At 36.4% G+C, this 25,388-nt stretch overlaps 2 protein-coding genes across 2 annotated transcripts; both read left to right on the top strand.

Moving 5' to 3' along the window:
• The first annotated feature begins 7,714 nt into the window (after positions 1-7,714).
• On the top strand, positions 7,715-8,905 carry LOC110806163 (uncharacterized). The gene is made up of 2 exons (XM_056838663.1): positions 7,715-7,829; positions 8,507-8,905. The coding sequence occupies exons 1-2, from the start codon at positions 7,742-7,744 to the stop codon at positions 8,815-8,817; spliced, it is 399 nt and encodes a 132-aa protein (XP_056694641.1). The 5' UTR covers positions 7,715-7,741; the 3' UTR covers positions 8,818-8,905.
• A 7,395-nt stretch (positions 8,906-16,300) lies between these two features.
• LOC110787381 (protein LIGHT-DEPENDENT SHORT HYPOCOTYLS 4-like) lies at positions 16,301-17,611 on the top strand. The gene has a single exon (XM_021992000.2). It carries the CDS (start codon positions 16,720-16,722, stop codon positions 17,377-17,379), a length of 660 nt encoding a protein of 219 aa, XP_021847692.2. The 5' UTR covers positions 16,301-16,719; the 3' UTR covers positions 17,380-17,611.
• The last annotated feature ends 7,777 nt before the right edge of the window (positions 17,612-25,388 follow it).

Below are 25,388 nucleotides of genomic sequence, written 5' to 3' on the forward strand. Positions count from 1 at the left end.
ATCAACAGACAATACCGGCCTACCGAAGTACTAAAGAAAACAAAAAGAAATGAGTACAACGCAGCGCCGAGGCAAAAGGGGGAAAGGCAAGCACATGTTCGGAAGTCCTCAACTGGAACCGACCGACTCTGAAGAAGACGACTGCCCGAATCCCTAACTCTTGGGAGTCTCAGGAGCATCCCCCAGGGGAGCATCCTTCGAAGAACCCCCAGCAGTAGTATCACCTTCGGAAGTCGCCTTCTGGGCCCGAGCCTCTGCAAGAGCAGCTTGGCGCTCAGCTTCAGCTTCGTCTCGATCGGCCTGGCACTCCACCAAGTGATCCTGGGCCCTCATCCAGAGCGGAACCTTCTCATTCCAAGGGAAATGAGGCATATGCTTCGCGAACATCCGCCGAGCACCCAGGATGCCATTCCAGTATTGCTCCCTACACTGATCAGCAGTGTAGAGGTCAACTCTCTCTTGCTCCAATTTCCGAATGGCAGCATCCTTCTCTCGGATCTTCAGCTGAAGAACGGGCACCTTGTCAGCTTGGTTCTGAACAATCTCCCGATGCTTGACAAACTGCTGAAGCCTCGCCTCCGCTTCCTGGCTCTGCTTAATGGCCGCCTCAAATTTAGAAGTCATCTCCTTGAGAAGACTGTCCTTTTCTTCAAGTTCGCTCGCAAACTTGGCGGCCATTTCTTTCCTCTCCTTGTCGAAGGAAGCTATCTTTTCAGCATCCTCCTCGACTCGGAAAGTAAGCTTCCCAACTTCGGCACCGATCTGCTCAGCCGATTCCCTAGCCTCACGACTGTACTGAAGGTACAGTTGCTTGAGGACCACCATCTCGGCGAAGAGCTGCCCAACCTTCTGGTCCAAGACAGGGATATCACGAGCATAAGCCTCCTGATACCTTCTCAGTTGCCTCTCCTCAACCGAGCTGCACTCGGAAGCGAACGAGGACCAGAAAACAGCCTGGGAAAGAAGAAAAGACGAGAAAAGATGAGGAAAGGAGAAAACAACAAACCAAAAACGGAACTCAAAACAAAATTTCCAACACTTACCTCATTCAGATAATATTGGGCCATCATAGCTGGGTTCCTCTCCTCAGCTCCAGGAACCCTCCACTGCGGGTTGGCCCGAAGAAGATTCTCCCGTGCAGCTTCGGGACCCACCAAAGATCCCACGTGAGCCATGGGGTTCTCCCCCAAAACCGGAGCTCTAGCATAGCGAGCCATCGCCTCCCTTACCTCCTCGGGGATCCGTTTCAGCGGAACATCCGAGCAAGGGTCAGCGTGGATCAGTCTATCCAGGGCCGAGGTCGAAGTAGAGCCCAAGGTCGAGTGGCGCCTCTTCCTCGTCAGACCCTGCTCGGGTTGCTCCTCCTCAGCAGAAGGGACCTCCTTCTCAGCTTCGGGAACCTGTATGTGAGCTTCGGTGAGATCCACCATCTCCTTATCTGGACTTTTCTCCCTTTCGAGAGAAACGTCAGCAGATTCTTCCTTCTGCTCGGCCACAATAGGGACATCCGAGCCAGGAACAAGGTCGGCTTCAATTGCCTCCATCACCTTGGTTATATCCTGGATCTCGATCCCTAAAGCAGCAGACGGCTTCAGCGGAGAGGGGATGGTATCTTCCTCAGCCAACGGTTGGTCCACGGGCGGCGGTTCCGCAACCACCACACTCTTCAACTTCTGCCCTGGCAAGGGCATGAAGTGAAGGAGATTTTTGGGAGGAGGCATGACTTCCGAAACCGCTTCCTACAGGGCAAACGCTCAAAGGTCAGTTTCAGAAAAAGAGAGAACGGACCACAAAAAGCTCCAAGTCAGAACAAATACCTTCTCCGAAGACTGAGAAGCTTTCGCTTTCTTCGGATGCGCAGAAGGCCTCAAAAGAGTGCTGCCCTTCCTTTTGCGCTGATCCTAAACAGAGGAGACCAAGGGTCAATAAATGTAAAATAAGACAAAGGAAGGAATAAAGAAAAATCGCGAAGTACCCGGTTCCTAGATAAAGAGATATCTATCCGAGCCGGAGATGAAACCGAAGGAACGGCACGCGGCACAGCGTCAGTCCCAGGACCCTAAAAAGATGGTCCAGGACCAAGACGTTAGCCGACGGCCAACCAGAAAGAAAGACAAACAAAGACTTCGAGATATAGAAACACTCACCGGATCCGAGGTTGTCCTCAAATCAGGGAGCACGACTTTCACTGGAACAGCTTCGGGAGAAGAGGCAGAATCCCACGGATCAGCTCGAACTTCAGATATCCGAGCGACACCCGACGGAGACAGCACGTAATCCTTCAAGCGAGGATTACGAGGATTCTCCTTCCCGAACTTGTAATCAGGGGCCGAGTCGTGAATGGTCTTCAGATCCAAAGAAATGCCCAAGACCACAGGATCAACGCAGCTAAAGCCGTACTCTGCAGAAACAAAGCACAAAACAAAGTCAATAAAACGAGACAAAAAGGAGGAGGACAAACTTACTAAAGCACGGTCCCAGCCGAAAGACACCTACCCCTGTCAAAAATCCTGCTGAGACCGGCAACAGCAAGAATGTCCTCCCGCAAGATATAGTTGAGGTTCGGGAGCCAGTTGGACGGTAGTTTGTAGTTGTCCTCCCGAGCCAAAAACCACTGGAGGAGATCCACGTAGTGGTGATGGTTCCGATCCGGAGCAGCCACGCTTCGCATATCAGGATCAGGAGTCACAAACCACTTCGGAGGGCGGTAAAAATGTGGATGCTTCGGATCTGTCGGCACACGAACGAACAACCACTCCGTCTTCCAATTATGATCAGAGCTGAGGTAAGGGTAGGCCGTAATGTAGTTCGGCTCCCCCTTCCTTCGGGATCTTTTGTTGATGATGGTCCACCAACCATACCCATCCCCCTTGGAAGCGTGGTTGAAAGACAGATCGTGCAGATGCCGAAACACGGCAACAGAACATGGAAAGTTAATAAAATCGCACACCCATCTAAATCCGATGATGTGCCTCATAGATTTGGGGGTAAGCTGGGCCAAACTGATGTTGTACGACACCAGGAGCTCGGAAACGAAGGGATCCAAAGGAAAGAGGAGACCGTTCTCCAAATGATGAGTATACACAGAGATGAACCCCCTCGGCGGATGAGTCACCCGAGGACGCTCCTGGTCGGGAAGCTCGCACCAGTACCCCAAGGCGTGCTGGATTCCGTATAACTCTTCGGCTCTCCGATGGTAGTTCCCCAGCTTTGCCTCCACCAACCAGTCACCACTGACCGATTTTTCCAAGGGACCATCGATCTTAGTGGTCTCATGCAGAATCGGGGCATACTTGCCCTGCGGATCAGCTTCAGTCCAATGAACTGGAAACTCAGGGTAAGAGCGGCGCACACCCGAAGAACCAGCTTTCTTACCAGAAGTTGCGCGTTCAGACACGCTAGACCCGCCGACAACATCATCTTTTGAAGCATCCCAACCAGTCGAACGCATCTCCACCGGCCTCTCCGAAGGCCGACCCCTCGAAGTTTTTGGTAACCTTCCCGAAGGCACGTTCTCCCTCTCACTAGAGGAGCCAACGACGAGCTTGCTCTTGCCCCTATTCTTTGCCATGGCCGCGAATTCTCGGTCTAGGGTTGAGATTGAGGGGTAGAAGGAAAAACGAAGAAAAAAGGAGAATTCAGAAACAAATTACCTTTTTCCGAAGCGGAATTCGCCGATAAAACGAACAACACAAGTTCCCGAAGTCTAAAGTTGGCCGAATTTCGTAGATCTGAAGAAACAAATTGCACTGCGATCGCCGGAATTTAGAGAGAGAATGGGTTTGAAAGAAGGAGTAAAAAGTTCGAAAAGAGCAAAGCACCCCGTATTTATAGAAAAGAAAAGAGGCGCATCAACTTCCTCAACCCACGATCTCCACAACACAATACAACTCCCAACACTTGTCATCAATGCAAATCATCCCTTTTCAAAAAAGAGAGGGAACTTTCGGACTTCTGACAGCTGGAAACCCACCCATTTAATTCTAAATGGACCGGGTCTGGGGGGCATGTTGTTTGGGCTCCCAATTGACTCTCAATTGGGCCACTAAGTCCAAAGCCCAATGGCTCTAAACAACAGCATCAAACCTACCAATGGCTATTCAGCCATCCATTAAGGCCCAAGGCCCAATAGCAATAAATGACCTATGGGCATTTATTATGCAAACACTATAAATAGGCCGCCAAGGCTCACACCTCAAGGTACGTCCAATTTTATCGCCTTAAGACTACTCTTCTAGAGAACTTCTCTCTAGAATCCGAGCATCGTTCTTACTTAGGCATCGGAGGGGCTTTCCTCGGAAACACCCCCGAGGCCAGTGACTTTGCTCTTGTGCAGGTGAATTCGGACTCTACTCATTCAAACAAGCAAGATCTTCAACACATACAAAAGGGCCTTCATTCGAAGCCCATTGTTTCCATCTTTACAACACCGGAACACATAGTACTAGTGTACTACGTATGTACTCCGTATTACTTTTATTTTAGGTACTCCGTAATATGGAGTATATGTACAAATTGATAATAATGCCTAAAAGCTTGAGATTATTATTGTTGGATCAACGAATATATGCAGTACAATATGTGTGTGGTTATCCCACTAGGAGTAGCAAACAAGGCACACTAATATACCGCATAATCTAGAAGACTAAGCTAATGCAAACACTAATACTAGTACTAGAATTGTGAGCCAATTCTAGTTACCGAATACTAGTTGTTTATTGCTAAATCTGATCGACTTGTCAGCATCAAAAAAAAAAATCCTTGTGGTTTATTATTTTTCATTTTTGCAATGTGCGAGTAGTACTCGTGTACTTCCATATGGTACAAATGTACCATTATTATTTTTAGTCTTAATGAGTTTCTTCTAGCTATATACGGAGTATTGATAAATAACACAAATGAAATAATCCAAAAATAAAAGATAGGTCAATAATTACAAATAAAATTGATTTTTTTCAATGATAATTGAGAATCGAGAGTTGAGAGAGAATGAAAGGGATATGTTGGTAAACATTTATACATGCCGGCATGCCCCCCATGATTCCCGTCCCACTTCATCAGTTATTGTATTATTACTATATCCGTTTTTAAATAATGGTTAAATCTTCTGGATGGTTTGAATTCTGATCCACGAAACGCATAGGGGTTGTTTGGTTGGTTGTGGGAAGTAGAACTTCCTAAGAATAAGTTTTTCTCATGTATAAGCATTTCCTAGGAAATGGGTGTTATTGTTTGGTTAAACACGGGAAGTAAATTCTCATGGGAATTGAAGTTTCACTTACCTAGGGGAACATAGGTAAAAAACTTCCTCCATTTTGTAAGAAGTAGAACTTTTCAGGAAGTGTGACTTCCCATATTTTTGTCACCCAAACAATACTCTAATCTTCCACATCCTATGATTTTTCATGCCAACCAAACATCACCATAGTAGGAAATTTAAACGATAATCACTACATATACTCCCTCCGTCCCGGAATACTTGACCTGTTTTCCTTATCGGGTCGTCCCTTAATACTTGACCTGTTTCTAAAAATGGAAATATTCTAACAATATTATATTGTTTCTCACTCCACCCCTATTAACCCACCTACCCCCTACTCTATACAAAAAATAATTAAAAATTCAACCCCTACTCACCCCCAACCCCACCCCACCCCTTTACACATTTCCCACTAACTACATTAAAATAATACCCCACTATCAACTACTACCTATTAAATTAAATAAGTCAATTCAAGTCCCTTAAACTCTGTGCCAGTCAAACCGGATCGAGTATTTCGGGACGGAGGGAGTATATATGTAACGTACGTACGGGCCGAAACAAATCGGCTCTACCTTGTGTAGGCTATTTGTTTTTAATTTACGTACACTACAAGAAATTGTACTTTTAACGACGGGAAATCCCGTCGCGAAAGGCCAATAATCGTTGATTAACGACGGGATTTCCTGTCGCGAACCCGTCATAAAAAGGAGCCGTCGTTAATAGAAATCCCGTCGTAAAAGACATTTGCGACGGTTATTCCCGTCATTGTTTGGTTGTTAGCCCCGTCGCAAAAGGCTTTTGGGACGGGATTTTGACCCGTCGTAATTAGGTTGTCGTTAAAGATACAAATTCTTGTAGTGGTACTTGTACCTTGCATGCAAAATTTCTGATTGAAGTATTTGATACTTCAATTGTACTCCGCTTTAATTAGTGGGTTGTACCCTAAAAATAATCGTGCTAAACACTTCAAGCACCCTAATTTAATTAATCTCACGTGGTTAATGTGTACTTCGAATTTCTTTTCCAAAGTCATTGAGCTTCATTCTGTAAAAGAGTACGTAAAAGCTCCTTCCCAATCTCTTTTACGTACAGTTTCAGCAGCAATGACATCTTTGTTGTTGCTTTTGCTGATTGATCAAAACTTCTCGTGTTGAAAATATGGACGTATATATAGAATCACTAACAAAACATCATGTGCTTATTCCGTAAAATCGTTAACTTTCAAAGAAAATGAAATGAGTCTGAGCAATTCTACAAGAGAGAGGCGAGTTCGGTTCACTATGAGCCTTACAAATTCAAGATTCCATACACTAAATCCAATAGTGGGACTTAATCAAATACCGACCACTTAAATATACTGTCTGTTTTCTTAATATTAACTATCGTTTTCTTAATATTAACGACCGTTTTTTACAAATTTAATAACGCATTTTCTTGCAATATTTTTAAGTTTTTATTTCGTCCCGTAGTAGTTGTTACGGAGTATATTTATTTCATTACGTTTGTCAATACAATATTTTACTCATTAATATCTTTAATTATTATTAATGGGTAAAAATTATAATGAGTTTTTTTTTTATATAAGCAAGTAGTATTATATATTGCAACATCATGTACAACTCAAACAAAGATCAAGAGGACATGCCCTCTGATCTGAAACACAGGCAAACCTGTGAACAATACCCTGTGACCAGGGCTAAAAACCAGCTATGATCCCTAGTGCTATTGTGAATCTATATATATACAATGAGATCAGTATAATAAGAACTCATATGACTATATTTTTTCATAAGCATATAAATCACAACTGATAGTCAAAATAGATTATATAAATAGTGTTAAAAGTCAAAATGTGTCGGCTTAAAAAAAACAAAAAAATAAATAAATAGGAGGAGTAGATTTCTTCTATGTACGGAGTATTCTTTATGTACTACGGAGTACAAAGTATTTGACATTTAAAAAGCAAGAGTTTAGGACGGTGAGAAAAACGAGTAAATTGTACTGAAGGTCCCTAAACTTTGCCAAAAGGAGCAGTTAGGTCCCTCAAGTTTCAAAAGGAACATTTAGGTCCCTCAAAATGGATGAAAAACGTTGCTTTTTGTTTTCCGTCACTAATGGCCGTTAAAATGAATATAATAATATAAAAAATTATTAAAATAAAAGGAGAATTAATATACACGTAGATTAATGATTGAAAACAGATGATTTTGATGAAAATAAGCCTTTTCCAATTACTTAGCCTTTTCAACTTACTTTTTCAATGTGTACACGTGGAAACCTTTCAACTTCCCTCGTTTTTTCTGGTTCCTTCCTAATAATGTTTTGGCGGTATTTTTTTACTGTTCCCAACCCTATTTCCCCCTTTTTCACTTCCTATTTATATGGTCTCCCCTCCCATTTTCACTCTCAGTTGTCTTTTTCCCATTTACTCAAACACTTAAGAGAATTTGAAGTTATTGCTCTGAGTTTTCTGCAAAAATGGGTTCTTGCGTATCCAACAAGAGGACTGCTGATAAGTGGGAATGTCGCACCCCCAAGAGAACAAGAATTTCCAGATGGGACGAAGGTATTTTCATTCAATTTGTCGGTTTTTTCAATAAATGTTTGCAGTTGAGCCATGATAAATTAGGGCTTTTTTGTTAAGTAACTTTTTCCCAAAATTGGTGCATGCATTATCTTGATTGTGGTGTTTTATATGTTAATTTAAACAATCGTGGGCTGATTTCGCATAATTTATCAATTGAAGTTAGAATTAGGGTTTCGTCCGTTTTTACTTTCCAATATTTAATTCGAATTGATGCTTGCATGTTCTTGAAAATGGTGTTTAATATGTTAAATTATACAATTGTTGCCTAATTTGGAATTAATTTAAACTAGATTTTGTAGTAATTAGGGTTTCACTTACTGTTTTTGATTCACTTAAATAAAAAACAAAGTTTGATTAATTCGAATTGATGCTTGCATGTTCTTGAAAATGGTGTTTAATATGTTAAATTATACAATTGTTGCCTAATTTGGAATTAATTTAAACTAGATTTTGTAGTAATTAAGGTTTCACTTACTGTTTTTGATTCACTTAAATAAAAAACAGAGTTTGATTAATTCGAATTGATGCTTGCATGTTCTTGAAAATGGTGTTTATTTAAACTATTGTTTAATTTGGAAATATTTTAATCTAGATTCCGTATAATAATTAGGGTTTACTTACTGTTTTATTGACTTTGGCCGTTACTTTGACTTTAGGAGACCTTGCTTTAAGGGAGGCACACCCCCTTTGTCATCATCAAGACATCCTCATCACCCAGATCTTCACCAAGCTGGACTGGGAGGGGCAGGCTGCTGTGCAGATGGTATGCAAGCAGTGGCGTAGGTGGGCCAAGTTGCGGTACCGCCTCCCATACCACTACCCTCAAGGATGCTACCGCGCGTGGCTGCGGGAGTGGGTGATCATGGACGTCATTGACAATGATGGCCATGACTTCCACGCCTGGATGGACAAGGACATGACCGTCTACTTTGACGGCTTCCCCCTCCTTTTCAAGGAGGAGGAGTAGCTGGTGGTGGAGGCCATGCAGGGGTGGTGGTGGCGCTGGTGGTGGCCCCTCTTTTGTCAAGCTTATGATGATCCAGCTTGTTTATAGCTTTTTTTATTTTTAATTTTCAAGGACAATAACATTACTACTGTCATTGCAATTAGGTTTTTGTGAATGTGACAAATGTTGATTTTTGATATTTGTCACTGCTATGACAGTAGTTTATATCTAACCGTAGGCTTCTCCCTCAATAGTGGATTGAGGTTTGAAATGTTAGGGTTGAAGCCTACCCTTTTGTAAATGAATGAATGATCATGATGGATGAATGAATGATCATGATGGATGAATGAATGAATGCAATTTAACCTTTTGTTATCTCTTGTGTTGTTATTCAAGATTTGGTTTGGTTTGATTTCTTAAAGTTTTGTTTTTTTAATTGATATTGTTTAACTTTGATCAGATGTTGATGATTTGACTTTGAACCCTTGCATATATGTGCATCATGGTGGTGAATGGGTTGTGCAAGGTGATATGGTTTCTTAAAGTTTTGGTTTATACCTACCCAAATGGGTAACAAAGAATAGCTACTGTAAGTCATTCAATAGACTCAAATTCTTTCTTACATGTTACTTTACTGTACTGAAGCCAACTTGTTCCCAATTTGTTTTAATTAATGCAGCCTATATCACAACATTTTCCCACACCACAGAGGCAAAGACCTCCTGCAGCTTTCTATTCTGATCATGGGGGTGAGCAAACTATAATATCCCGTATTTTATCACTAACGATATTAGATATGGTTTTAAATTAATATTTTATTTGTCAATCGATATACCCTATAAGACATATTTTACAAAAAAAAAAAAAAAAACTTTATTATTTGAACAATTAACTATATAGTATATTATTTTAGATAACTTATTAACTATATTGTATATTTACATTTCGTATATTTCGAAGAGTTCCGCCAAACCTAACCGATCAAGTTCCAAATATACTCTTATCTTTGAATTTACGTAAATAGATCACAATAATCATGCTATCGTGTCTTATCCCATAATCCTCTAATAAACTCACATAACTAACAACTACTAGAATAATTAGTAGGACCTATCTTACTTGGCCAATCCTATCTTAATCTCCCTCTAGCTCTCAATCCCTTCCGCTAACTCGTCCGTATGTAATTCAAACTTCAAAGATCAAACTGATTCTTATCTCATCATGTTTTAATTATCCAAGGACTCATATTTTCAAACTATACTTATCATATAGCATCCCTTCCATAACAAACCCAAGAATCTAGCAACTAACACTTATCTTCCTAGGAGCATATCAACAATTATCTTAACCGTAATATCACATCTCTATAATTTGCTATAAATATGAGACTTAGCCATCACTTCTAGGGTTTTGCAAAAGCATAAGATACTCTCAAAGCCTCACCGGAAGAACCTCTCAAGAACGCCAAAAACAAACCTCGATCGCGGAAGTTGGTTTTTGCCTACTTTCGGCTGCACCGAAACACCATTAAACGTTACCGAAATTCACCATAAGGACAACCATTGTAAAGCCCTCGCATCCCTCTTTGTACCTGATCTTTAAGCGCTAAAAACCGAGCATAAACGAAGGTAACCCACCCTCTCAAAGTTGTACTGGTTGTAGCAGTTCGTACGTTTCTATTCCCGTATGTTTTGGAAAATGGGCGGCAAACACCATTCTAATTCTTGGAATCAATCATCATGTTGGGTGATGATATCTTCCTACTTTAATTAAGATAATTTTATTCTATATTTTATTTTAATTTGATTTCAAATAAATCGTTTTCCTACTTTAATTAAAATAATTTTATTCTATACTTTAATTTAATTGCAAGTAAATCGTTTTCCCTAAGTGTGGATTTCTCATACGATTTTATACACTAATATGGTCGAGTTTCATCTAAGCATATTCGGTCATTGTTGTACAATTTAGTATAACCTGCATCCGCATCTTACGTATACTGACACTAGGTTATTTTACGCTTGTTTGTAGAGAACGTAGGGCGTGAGGATACCTACTAGTGTTCGCGTTCGTGTGTGCAATTTGTGAGACTAGCTTACCAAGGTAAGTTACTATGTTCACCACTTTATTAAACCTTGTAAAAACGTGATTTTGATGTGACTTACGTGTGTTCTGAATGTTTGACATGTTTGGTTTAAAAGAAGTGAACTTCCGTATGATAACAAAAGCCCAATACTTATCTTATAGTGACACTTTTAATTAATGGGTTTCTGTTGGATAAGTAATGGGAGTAATTTAACCAAAATGATAGATAATACATACGATCTACTCGTGTGTTGGCTGATTATATGAACCATGATGAGGAAATAATTAGGTGGAGTTCACGGTTGGTAATAGCAAATTCATTTGGCTTTAATAATTTAAGTGTAGTCTAACTAATTGGATGCGCATAAACGTTGAAATAAAAACGTGAGCGACCTGTTAATATATATACATATATATGATATGTGTATGTGTGTCTGATCACGCTGTGGCACCTTAAACAGTAATTACGTATAAGTGAAATATACTCGGATGGTAAGACATTTTAGGAAGGATCCCCTAAAATGATGAACACATTGGTGGTATGACACAACGTGTCTTAATATTTTAGTCGGAGCTAACTAGCACGACCTGGGCTTATTCTACTCCTTTGAGTTAAAAACACTCATTGGGGGGTGTGCACACTTAAGGACTAAGACCTATTCTGGTGGTTACACCCATTAGGGTGGTAGTCTCGAACTACAATTATGGTGGAATTATCTTGTTCTCTTACCTCTAAGTAATTAATTAACTGTTAATTATGGACTGAGTGCGTGTGCTTGTTACGTGCTAGTTGTGCATGAAATGTTTTTAAGATAAAATGTTTTCCAAAGTAAGAAAAAGGTTTCCGAAAATTGTTTTACAGGGTGAAGTAGTACTTACTCAATTTCCACTGATTTGTGGTTTCTTTTCTGTATATGTTTTTTTCAATTTACAGGTATGCATGGCACATCATGAGCGACCGTTTCACCACATTAGTAGCAAGTTATTAGTAACGTAGATCAACTAAAGACAATCAGTTGGGTTTTATTTAATTCAGTTTGTAACGACATTTTTGGGTAGTTGGTTTAAGTTATCTAATTGTGACAATGTTGGTTTAATTATAAAGGTTGGATTATTGATAGATAAGATAGCCTTACATTTGGGTTGTAGCCTAAATATGGCGGTAATACCCTTAATTCATTATTTTATGCTTCCGCTATAAGTCTTAAACAGGTATGGAAATGTTGGGTTTTATTTAATTCAGTTTGTAACGACATTTTTGGGTAGTTGGTTTAAGTTATCTAATTGTGACAATGTTGGTTTAATTATAAAGGTTGGATTATTGATAGATAACATAGCCTTACATTTGGGTTGTAGCCTAAATATGGCGGTAATACCCTTAATTCATTATTTTATGCTTCCGCTATAAGTCTTAAACAGGTATGGAAATTGGGGGTGTTACACAAACCATCTACTCCTTCCCTGCACATGACTTCCCATTGTCACAGACTCAACCAAGTCAAGGACACACAATATCAAGCCAAGCATTGCAGGATCTTGCAATGGCTAGAAGATTAGAAAAAAGACCATGAGGTTAGATTTTATTGAATTTAAAGTCTTCATTACATTTCATTAGTGCAGATCATTACATTTTACCTACCCACTTAACCCACTTAACTTAAAACAAACCAGATAAAAAAAAAACAGAACCACTAGGATTACAACCCACACTTCACATTTCACACTAATAGGTCTTCTCATCTTGCTCATCACATAGTCTGCCTCCCTCTTCCTTGCATAATTGTTAGCTTCACCAAGTTTTGTCCTAAAACTATCAACTTCAGCAGCAAGGCTTTGTTTATCTTGCATTAACCCTAGTATGACAATTGTTTGCCAAGTTGTTGGTTCTTGTTCATCAATCCATCTAAAAAAGATGCAACCCCTTCTGTTCGTTTCAACATCATAATCTGGACAAGCAATGAACCTCCTTCCAGGATTTTCTTTTGTCCATGCCTTTTGAATGGATACTGTGAATCCACAGTAGCACCTCTTAGGGTGTTCATTATCACCATTGTTGAACAAAGAGATAGCCCTGTTCATCATTCTGCAAATAAATTACGTTTTAATAATTATTTCCTAAATATGTTTAATTGTTGTTAAAATAAGCTAACTTAAGATTTTTAAAAAAATGGCAGAAAAATACCTTTTTGTTGAGAAGAGTCAGCTATGGTGGAGCAACAGAGAAAAAACACAGAGCAGAAGATGGAGAAGAAAGAATTTTTTTTTTAAGTGTTTTATTGTTGTTTTGTTGGCCATGGAATGTTAAATACTCTGTTTTTTGAGAGCCTCAACGGCTATATTTCTGTAAAAAGCTAACTGAAATGAATTTCCCTTTATTTAATTATTGGTAAATGGTAAATGTAACTGTTTTTTTGTCGTTTAGTGCCTTTTATTTAGTTTTCTTTTAATTTAATTGAATTTTAACGGCAGTTAGTGACGGAAAACAAAAAGCAGCGTTTTCCATCCATTTTGAGGGACCTAAATGCTCCTTTTGAAACTTGAGGGACCTAACTGCTCCTTTTGGCAAAGTTTAGGGACCTTCAGACCTATTTACTCTGAGAAAAACAGCAAAGGGTATGCCCGTACAATTGTACAAAGCAGGATGTAAAATACTGAAAAAAGAAAGATGCGCGTGTATAATTATTGGTGGATTGGACTTTAATCAACAAATAAATATTCCATTAACCTTTTTATGGCTTATTACAAAAACTTGGGATTCTAATTCTACTTCTAGTGGCTAACTAGGTTAGCTTACGTTTTTAATTATTTTATCTCCGACATTATCTTGATCAACAAAGGTATAATAATTGAGGGGTTACAAATATAAAGTTTTCAATCTAATTTCAATTTTAATTTAAAGAATCAATTATCAATTAAATTTTATGTTGAACTAATCGGGGGAGAATCTATATTAAAATCGAGGTCAAATATAAGCAAAAGGTCACATATTGACACAGTATAAAAACATTTTAAAAATTATTACAGAGTACAACATAAATTTATAATGTTTCGCAGGCGAAAGGTTAATAATTTTACAGATCGGATATAGTATAGACGTATAGTGATCGATGATATCCTTAATTATGAGAAATTGAAACCATACGAGATACGACAACTGATTTCAGAGTGAAGGAGTGGATAATATAGACGTAGGTTGCTACAGGAGCTTGTTTAATTAACATGGTTAATTGGGAGTTATTTTGCTATTTAATTAATTTGATGCGGGGTATTATTCTATGTTGTCTTGATTAATGAGCTATGATTAATATTAATAGTGTAGTTATATTTAGCATTTGATTGGACCTACATTTTTCGGGATTCTAATTCACGGAAAGTGGTAAATCACTATTTATGACACGCACAAAACTATTTATGTCCGCAAGAGTTCGACAGAAAGTTCTCCAATAATTTAGCCCCAAAATTATTAATAATCACATATTAGGGCCATATCTATTTTAAAAAAAAGGAGGGCTTGTATTTAATTGATGTTATTTTTATTCATCTTATTTTTACTTATTGCATAAAATATGGGTTAGATTAAATTTAGAAGAAAAAAAATTAGTTTAGGGAAAAATAAAGGTGGACAAAATACAACTATTTGATAAGTTTTAACAAATTCAAATAAGATGAGTTCAGAAGAAAAAAGAAAAGTGAACATTATGTGAATAAAACGCACCATAGATAAAAGCTTCAACGCACCATTCAATTTAAATAAAAGCTTCCACCCTAAATAAAAGATTTGTCTCTCCTGAATATGAATATATAATCACCATTAATCGATCTTATAGCCGACTGTTTGATTGAACTCCTAACTTTTGGCTATTTCCCGCAATAAAATCCTAACTTTTATAAACCCTGTAGACACTACAAGAAATTAAATTGTACTATTAACGACGGAAAATTCCGTCGCGAAAGGCCAATAATCGTTGATTAACGACCGGATTTCCTGTCGCGAATCCGTCATAAAAGGGGGCCGTCGTTAATAGAAAATCTCGTCGTTAACCCGTCGTAAAAGACATTTGCGATGGTTATTCCCGTCTTTGTTTGGTTGTTATCCCCGTCGCAAAAGGCTTTTGCGACGGAATTTTTGACCCATCGTAATTAGGTTGTCGTTAAAAATATAAATTCTTGCAATGAGAGTAGGGGGGGGGGAATTGGAGGCTAGCATTCCAGTGTTTTCTATTACAATAATATCTGTATTTACTAGTAAAAGATAGAGAATACAGAGTTCTTATATTTAAAGTTTTGAACTTAAAAAGCTTTAGCCTATATTATAATTTTTGTAGGATAAATAATTCAATAAAATAACTTATGACTCCAACGTAATCATAAAAGAGAAAATTATTTCTTGTGAGTTAAGTGATTATAAATCCACATGTTCATGTTTAATAAATTCAGATAATATATTACCTCCGTCTCATTTTATTTTTCCTATGTTGATCGAATATCGTTTAAATGAAAATAACTACTCATATGAGTTCTTATTAAATGAAATGAAAATATTTTTCCTATGTTGATCGAATATCGTTTAACTGAAAAGAGATCGGGATCTTCTACATGTATGTACACCTACCTAATGTACAAGACATTTTGTACACCCTGCTTTTCTATTGGTTGAAATGACATATTTATTGTCTTTCATTCTCATTTTTTAGTGGGTTTGATGATGTGTCAACAAATTAATGGTGTTGTACAAGAGAATCTTGTACACTAATTGTACATGTAGCCTTTTCCAAGAGATCAACCATATTTTGAGATAAAACAGATAGTTTAGGGAAGTTGTCAAGTTAACTTGTACACTAACCTATGGATTTGGCAAATCTCGATCATTCAACCATATAGATAAGTAAAGTGAGGATCATGTTAGCGCAAACCATTAAGCAAATCGGGAAATTCTTGTATGATCATGTACGGTGTTTTTTATTCACTCGATTTTCACTTATTGTTCTAAAACTATTACATTTTATTGTTGTACTTGGATAACTATCTAATTATCTAAACTTATTGAACTCATCTGAACTTATTTTTCCAAAAATAAACTGAAATAAGGAGAACAAAACCGAACACTACAGTACTCCGTACGTAGTTTGCTAGTTTCACTAGTTTGTGCTGCTTTTAAGGTTTTACAACCTTTTACCTGTGTAACAGAAAAGGTACAGTAACCTTAGTTTGTTCTCCTTATGACTCAACCCAAAAGTTGCAAAAACGGAGAATTAAAACTTTGCCAATTAGGGGGGTACTTTAGTAAATTGAGGTAAGGAAACGTCAATCAACAAAAAGAATTCATCATGTCCCTACTCTTTTTTTTTTCTTCCATTTTTTCCATAAAATAATAAATATAAAAAAATGAATAAATACAGCTTTTCTCCATTTCCATATCCAATCATCCACTCCTCATTTATTTTTTACCCTTTTCTCTCTCCTCTTTTGCCCTAAATTTCATCTTCTTCTTCCTCCTATCATCTTCAGGGTATTACCCAAAAGATAAAAGAAAAAACAGAGGTTATTACTAAAACCAGTGTAAATTCTTTTACATATTATTCTCCAAAAAAAGTAAGCTACCTAGCTAAAGACAGCACTAACAACATCATCATCATCTTCATATCATATCATATCATTCTTCCTTTCAAACAAAGATTTTCGAGAATTGTTCAGAGGAAAAAAAACCTTAATTCCTCCAAAACAAATTATTAACCTTTATTATATTTTCACTAGTGTTAGTTACTTTTCTTTCAGTGGTGGAGTGAGTAAGCTAGCATCACCTGGGTTTGGGTTTAAGAAGATCGAGGAAGGAGATAAATGGATCTTATCCCACCACCGTCATCATCTTCGTCGTCATCGTCGAATAATACGACAGCGGGCAGCAACAACGGGCAGCTCAGCAGGTACGAGAATCAGAAAAGAAGAGACTGGAACACTTTCGGGCAGTATCTAAGGAACCATCGCCCTCCGTTGACGTTGTCCCGCTGTAGTGGGGCCCACGTCCTGGAGTTTCTAAGGTACTTGGATCAATTTGGAAAGACTAAAGTTCATAACCCGGGCTGCCCGTTTTTCGGCCACCCTAATCCACCTGCCCCCTGCCCCTGCCCCCTCCGTCAGGCTTGGGGGTCGCTAGATGCCCTCATCGGCCGACTCAGGGCAGCCTATGAAGAAAACGGTGGACCGCCCGAGAGCAACCCGTTTGGAGCTCGAGCTGTTAGGCTTTTCCTCCGTGACGTTAGGGACTCACAGGCTAAAGCTCGAGGCATCAGCTACGAGAAGAAGAAACGCAAGCGTCCCCCTCCGAATCGGCCAATGCCTCAACACCCGTCTTCACCGCCGCCGCCTCTTCAGCACCACCACCTCCATGGCGAGTCCAGTGGCGGCGGCGGCGGCGGGTTAATGACTGGACTCACCATGGATGTACATCTTGGATGTGGCGGGGGTGGTGGTGGTGCTGGGGAAAGGAGCTTCCCATAAAATTATATTATCATGGTAAGTTAATTTTAAAATATTTGTTACCCTAGTTAGTTTATTACTCCTCTTTTGGATCAACTCTAGTCTCTACCATTTTTAGGTATAATGGAAAGTGGAAGTTGTAGTACTAATAGTATGATCTTGTTGTATTGTACTATAACTACCACATACTTAATTAATGGGATGAATATTAATTGATTTGATGACAAATCAAAATTTAGAAACTTTGATTTTAGTTTGCTTTTTTCATTATTTGAAGTTGGCATATGATGATCTTTTAACTAATTTAATATTCAAATTGGAGATTTAATATTCAAATTAAAACTCTAGAGGATCTGGACTCTAAATTGGAAGATGTTTTATTTTCAATATAAGTGAATGACAAGGGCAATACAAATTATAAACGAGCTAGAGTGAAGGATTTAAACCGATAACCTATCATATACGAGCCTTCAATTATAATCGCTACTATTTAGACTTTTGTTGCCATTGTTGGTTTTAAATTTGAAGATGTGGTAAGCAAGACAAGGTGTTAAAATTAATTTAAAATAGAAGGTGGAGAAGGTTATTGGGTAGTCAAATCATAACACTATGTGTTTGGAAAAGGGGGGAGAAAATGGAAGAGAGACTTTAGTGAAGATTTTCTGTCAGATTTGTCTTGCATTTAAGGGAAATTTTAAAGGGTTTTGGTCTTTGTTTATTTTTGGTTATTTTAATTAATTATGGAAATTAGCTTTTAGTTTTGCCTAATTGGGATTATTTTGATCACTGATCTACAATTGTATCCAATATCTGAAACAAATATCTGAAACATAATCAGTTATTCAAACAATATAATCAACATGCAATAGTAGTAAGAAAGTGAATACTCCTCTATTTCCTTAATAGTTGCAATAATTTAACTTTTGCACTATTTATAAATTAACTTTAATCAAATTTTTTTACTAATATATAAAAATCATATGTTATTGCGTAAAATATTTTTGGATTAGTCTTAATGTACATTTTTCAAATATCAATTTTTTAAAGTTTTTACTAATATACAATTGCATATATATATATATATATATATATATATATATATATATATTAAGGTTAAAATTGTGTCTTGATAAGTGTCGGTTAATCTGCTGTAAGTATTTAGGAACAGAGGGAGTAAGAAAATGATATGACTGCTTTTACATATCACTGCATATGAATTGTGAATATGAGAAGAAGTTTAATTTCCTAAGAATTGGAGATCACAGTCTCGAATTTATTTCCAAACTCTATTAAATTATTTAATTACCTTTTACATTAATAACTTTAGGGATCATATTCTGTTTCTTGGTAGAGAGAAACGGAGATATAAATAACTTTAATTGACAATTGAACCCTGTGTTTTCTTTGTGAACAAAAACATTTGGATATTACAAATTTGTCGATCCATTGGCGTGTGACATGTTTTGACACATAATTTGGACATGCAAAAAATTGAAGTTTTATAAACTAGTCAAGTCTAACACAGTAACACTTTGACAAGCACATATCAATGACACATCTTACTGTCCTTCTTCAATGTACATGCATTTGATCGTATAAACTAGATTAGTGTATGTCAACAACTATAGTTCCTTGATAAGCCCGGCTGCCCGGGTATAATTAAGGCGCAATTTGGATTATATACCAGGGTGCACAGTGCTCATTGTGCACCATGTTGAACATTAATTGAAAATCTAATGAACATTAAGGATGATTCCAATGTACATGTACTAGTGAAATATTTAAACTATATATGCTATGGATTTGAACTATAAGTTCACACTACACTACAAAAATTTTGTATCTTTTATGACAACATAATAACGACGGGCCAAAAAATCCATCGTAAAAACCTTTTGCGACGAGGATAACAACCAAACAAAGACGGGAACAACCGTCGCAAATGTCTTTTACGACGGATTAACGACGAGATTTTCCATTAACGACGGCCCCCTTTTATGACGGTTCGCGACAGGAAATCTCGTCGTTAATCAACGATTATTGGCATTTCGCGACGGGATTTCCCGTCGTTAATGGTACAATTTCTTGTAGTGTCATTGACTATATGTTCTTTGTATTTGAACTATATGTTCATTTAAAAACAGGGTGCACATTGAGCATTGTGCACCCTGGTACATAAACCATATTTTGTAATTAAGGTTAATTATGGTTTGTTCAACTGAGATAAAGTTTTATGGTTAGATTTTACATTAAAGTCTAATTAATATGATATCCTTGTCCCACAGTACAAGAGTTCGATCCTTATGTCCCCAATTTAAGATTTCTGAAACAGAACGTAGTAGGAGTATTGTTGAATGAAGTTTCTAATACACAAGTCGGTCAAATTTAGTGTAGAACTTATAAGACTTGTAATTATCTGAATTTATCTGAACTGAGCTTATTTGAACTTAGTGATTAAGCTACTTAAACAGGGTAAGAGTTGACTGGATATGGTTTAAGTGGGAGGTTATATGTATTGATCTTATGTCTTGTATGTTCGTATAACTTTGGCACTTTGTATGTTCGTATAACTTTGGCACTTTGCTTAGAGTAAAGTGCAAAAGATCCTTGGTTTATTGATGTAAGCCCGCAAGGCACTCCAACGAGCAACAACGTGCCCTTCAATCCTTTAAAACCAAATCATGCTTGTTCAGTAAATTAGATACTCCCTCCGTCCTTTAATACTCGTACCGTTTTGACTTAACACGTTTGCCAATGTACAACTTTAACCACCAATATCTTTAACTACATATTATAAAAACTTATAAAAATATTAATATTTTAAAAATGTATATTAAGTTGAAGCCAACAATATATTATATACTAACATTTATTTTCATATACTAGAAATAAAATTGGGTCAAAGTGAATTATGTGAATAGTGCAAAAAGTCAAAATGGTGTGAGTATCAAGGGACAGAGGGAGTATAATTAATGCTAATTTTGGATGATAATATAATTAATTAGGGTTGATTGTCCATTCCACATACAAACTATCATAAAGGGTAATGGTGAAATAAGGGAATCTCATTGTCAAACGACACCATATATTACTATGTACGAAGTATACCTTTGTCAAATCATCTTTCAGACCTCGTATAGAAAATCATATATATAGCAAGTGATCAACTACTCAAGTGTTTTTTTTAAAGGGAACTACTCGAGTTTAGATTTTGAAAATAACAAATATTCCGTACTCCATACTCTATACCAACTACTACCTCCGTTTCAAAAAGATCTTTATAGTTACTATTTACACGGACTCCAATGCAATATTTAACTATTAATGTATCTCATTTCGTATGTGAAAAAGTTATAAAAATTTGATATTCTGAAAATACATCTCGAGACCAATCTAATAAGATCTTACATGTAACGTTTTGATGTATATAATGGTGATAATTTACGGTCAAAGTTTCTTATATTTTGGACACATTTTTCAAAATGTAAAGAACTTACTCCGTAATTTCTTAAACGGAGGTAGTAGTAACATATGTGATATATGCATGAATCTTAGTTAATGTGTATAAATGGACATTACTCTTTTTAGAAAATGAGATTGGCAGACAATATGTTTTGGACATAAAAAGTGGTGCTTCGTTTTGTTGTTTGGTTGAAGCACAAACCCATACACAATTACAAATACACCTCTTTTTAAGCTAAAATCGATCTGGTGATGATGACTAGACTTCCATTTTTGTAGTTGGATTTCGTCAACAAAATCTGATTTTGTTGCTAAATTTGTTTTCCTTTTTGGGCAACTGTATAATTGAGTCTCATTGTTTTTATTTGCCTATTCTAGAAGCCTATATTTAAACTATAGGAGTAGTACATTATTTTATGATACGGAGTATATGGCATTTTGTGTGGTGCATGGATGCATGACGAAATTATATATCCTTCTTAGATTTTTCGGAATATAAATATATTTAATGTTTATGGTTGAAATTGAAAATAATATATGTACAAGAAGACAAGGGTATGGTCTATATATGCCCTAATAATATCATAGCTTATAGGTTTAATTTATAGTATATGTATTGTATATATGTTTGATGATTGAATAGAGGACCAATATATATTATATATGTAGGTCAAATAATTGGCATGCATTAACTACTTTTCATTTCTTGGTTCGCACTTTTGTCCTTAGCTCATGTTTTTGGGCTAGCTAATTAGCTATCTTACCTACTATACTAATTTTGATTTTTTAAGTATATTTACATTATTTTGAGGCTTTCATGTGTCATACAGAATTGGAACCAAATAGACCAAATTTATAAAGAAAGATGTATGCTTAATTAATCGAGAAGCTAAATTTGTAATTGTGAAATTTCAATTCAAACCTATTAACTAAAAAATAGGTATGGTTCATTGTCAATTTTCAGTTTTAAAATTTTAGGTTTTGTAAGCTAGTCATATACTCATATGATTTAGATTGAATAATTAACTAAAAAATAATTATCCTTATAATAATCATGTTGATTTTGAAAACTGTCCACAAAAAAGTGGAAACTACTTTTTATGGTGTTGATATTTTGGTTTTTAGTTTTGTAAAAACAAAAAACTGGAAACTGTGGACGTCTACATTTGACCCCTGGCTAGAAGCAGTAAGTTCAATTATTAAACCGGAAATTACTTGTCAACGCTTTCTTGAATAAGCAACGCACATCCTACGACTGACTGAAGCAATCCCAATCTATATTTTCATTTATAGTAGCTGCTATTTATAGTAATTGTCATTCCAAACGGCTACCGAATATAGTAACTGTATAAGATAGATATTCAAAGTGATTGTATTTGGCTACAATTAATCTCTTAAAAAAGATAAGAGTTGCACTCCAACTAATCTGTAGAAGAGATAAAACTGAGAAAAGAGATAGAATCCGGAACAAACCGGAAGAATCTATAAAAACGCGTGGATATATTTACTTGCGCTAGAAAATTCTATCCATGACACACACGCGCCACTAATTTTTAGCGCGTCATCCAAAGCGCCACTCTTTTCGGGCGCTGAATTTGTTTCTCACCCAATCACGACAAAGATAAAATATCATAATGAGTTGTCTCTGACTCAGGTTCTAACAAATCTAACGTATCTTTACCAGCGTTGTTATATTCCAGCGATGGCATTTCAGTTTCAGTGAATTTCAACCTCTTCAAACGTCTATCTTTACTCGGCCAGTTTCACTATAAATACATGCCTAGAAAATCCGAAAATCGGTACCAAAACCCAAAGAATACCTAACCTTAAGCTTGAGTATTAACTGAAGTTTAAACACATCCCTACGTTCGAAATAGCCTTTCTCGAATCAACTCTTGTTATTGAGCCTCTTTCCGCATAAACACCCGAATCATCCCACATGTAGCCGAAGTTATAGTCCATTCTCTAGCCTAAACTAAGGGAATCTAAGAGGAAACTCTGGAAGAATCGCATCAAGATCTATGAGCGATTAGTCAGTTGCGGGGGAATTCTAAGCTTAAAAGGAAATCCAGTAAGGACAAGTGGTAAGCGTTTTGAGAGCCAAAGTATAGCCAAAACTATATTGTAACGTGCATTCCGTTTTAATCTCTTTCATCACCATATAAACTGTTCACATAACCAGTTATATATTGATTCACGCCTAATAAGATAATCTCTGAAAAAAAATGGTATTTATAGGCCCCTTGAATCAATCTAAATCACTCTTTTGACGATCTCTAGGTAACATTTGTGCATTAAAATCAATACAGATTAGTAAAGTAGCCTAACGCATGTCCCTTTCATCGTTGCATTAAACTAGTAAGGATCGTCGCATGGGCTAATGTTGGGCACTCCCCGTATTAGTAAATCTCCCCGAACCCTCAATCCCTTCTCTACGGATGTACATTGAGTGATCTCCACAACAGGGATCACAAGGGAACCTAAGGCCATTTTGGTCAAATACGTGAGCCTGAGTTTTGGCTATCACTCATGTATCATAATAAGCAGATTTTGTCTGTTTTCCTCAATGTGGTTGAAAACTGAATGGCGACTCCACGATCTAGTAAATAAGAGACTACGTCCACCCAGTTAGTCCCCGTTTACTTTATTGTTGACACGTATGTGTGTGTATTATTCACCCGATACTTATTTGTTTAGAATGATCTTATTTAAACTTATTTGGATTTATCGTAACTTATCTTAATAAATTATGGAGTATGAATTATACTGGACAATTCCTTGTTCTTTATTATTATTTCACTAATATGCAATTGAAATTGAAAACATTATGAAACTGACGAAGTGTATGTCGTTATTTTTTTTATCAAGGACAAACTTGTGAACTAATAACGCCTCTTAATATACTACCTTTGTTTCTAATTAAATAGTTACTCCGTACATCATTTTACTTTTGGCACTATTCATTTATCTTTCTTTGACCATAATTTTCTATTCATAAAAACAAAAATTATGATGTAAAATGTTATTGGGTTTGTCTCAATGATTCTTAAAATATATTAACTTTTTATAATTTTTACTAATACATGATTAATAATATTGAAGATCAAAGTTATGTGCTGGCAAACGCGAAAGTCACAGCGATGCAACTATTTTGAAATGGCTCGAATGAATTACAATACAAAAATTTATATATGACGATCTTATGTACATGTATAAGACCAACTTCATAGCAAATCCTATATGAAGTATATACTTTTTAATTAAATAGTTAACCAATGTGTCAAATACAGTAACTACATTCTACTGTTATTAATTATACTTCCTAATCAAATTGTTAAACTTTCTAGCCAAATGATTATCCTTTTTAATGTTAACATCACTAGTCTTACGTATATGATGGTCTTATAGGAGACCTCCTCAATATACAATTGGTACATTATAAAGGACTATTAAAAAGTACATACTGTATACAATATTTTTTTTTTATAATAAGGTTTGTATTGATTTTGTTCCATACTTATTCCTTATATTTCAATCATTTATCTTGGTTGTTGTGAAATGTGTAAGTGTTCTCATTATTTTGAAACGGATGGAGTATGTTGTCTACGTAGTATTAATTAATTGGTAAAGATATATACTTGTCACTTATGATTTTGATTTAAGATGATTTTTCTTCGCCTTTTAAAAAAAGTTTCTAGTCTATAAAGTTTAGATAAAGTTATATGGGGTCCAATAAGTTTACTTTACAAAGTTTACTCTTTTGTAATTAAGTATTATTAAGTACTACAAATCCTAATCAGATCCTGTAAATTTTAATCAGATCAATCATTTAATCTGATTTAATAAGTCCAGTTCATATAGATTTAGCGCGCGGCAAAGAGAATGCACCATAATGGTATAAGAGGATATATTTGAAAGTGCATGAACCCAGGTTGGAATACATTTAAAAAGGAAAATAAGTTTCCACTGAATACATTTTTCAGGTAGAAAACCCAAATGCAAAGTGATTTTCCCTTGTTTGTTTGTACGGAAACAATTTTAATTAGGGGGAATAATTAAGGGGAATAGTAGAAATAATCAGTGGCTGGAACTTCTTTTTAAATAAATTAACACAAAATTAGATGACAATGTAAAATCAGGCGATGACTTATTCAACGATTTTTAAAAAAATTCAACAAATAAAGTTGAAATTAGATTGGAGAAGAAGTTTCACCAGAATTACAAATTGGGATATTACGGGAACTAAACATAAAATCAAACTAATTATGATCAATTTTAGACAAAGAACGTTGATAAGTTGATTTAGATACATCCAATGTGATAACGCAGTTTTATGTACATGCTCAAGATTTACGGAGTACCCTTCTCTGTTTCTAAATAATAGAGACACTTTGACTTTTGACATAATTTACAAATTTCATGTGACAATTATTTGTGATTTATGGTTAAGAAATTAAAAATATAACTGTGTGGGGTATTGTTTGATTCGTCTCGATATGTGCTTTCGAAATATCAACTTTGAAACAATAAACACAAACAAGGTGAGTACCGTAATAAATTAAAATGGT

The sequence above is a fragment of the Spinacia oleracea genome, chromosome 3 (genome assembly GCF_020520425.1).
Source record: "Spinacia oleracea cultivar Varoflay chromosome 3, BTI_SOV_V1, whole genome shotgun sequence".
Taxonomy (NCBI): domain Eukaryota; kingdom Viridiplantae; phylum Streptophyta; class Magnoliopsida; order Caryophyllales; family Amaranthaceae; genus Spinacia; species Spinacia oleracea.

Excerpts from the sequence above, each read along its gene's own strand:
- LOC110806163 (XM_056838663.1), top strand. The coding sequence starts at position 7,742 with ATGGGTTCTTGCGTATCCAACAAGAGGACTGCTGATAAGTGGGAATGT. Across the intron at positions 7,830-8,506 it reads AATTTCCAGATGGGACGAAG|GAGACCTTGCTTTAAGGGAG; the intron begins GTATTTTCATTC and ends CTTTGACTTTAG.
- LOC110787381 (XM_021992000.2), top strand. The coding sequence starts at position 16,720 with ATGGATCTTATCCCACCACCGTCATCATCTTCGTCGTCATCGTCGAAT.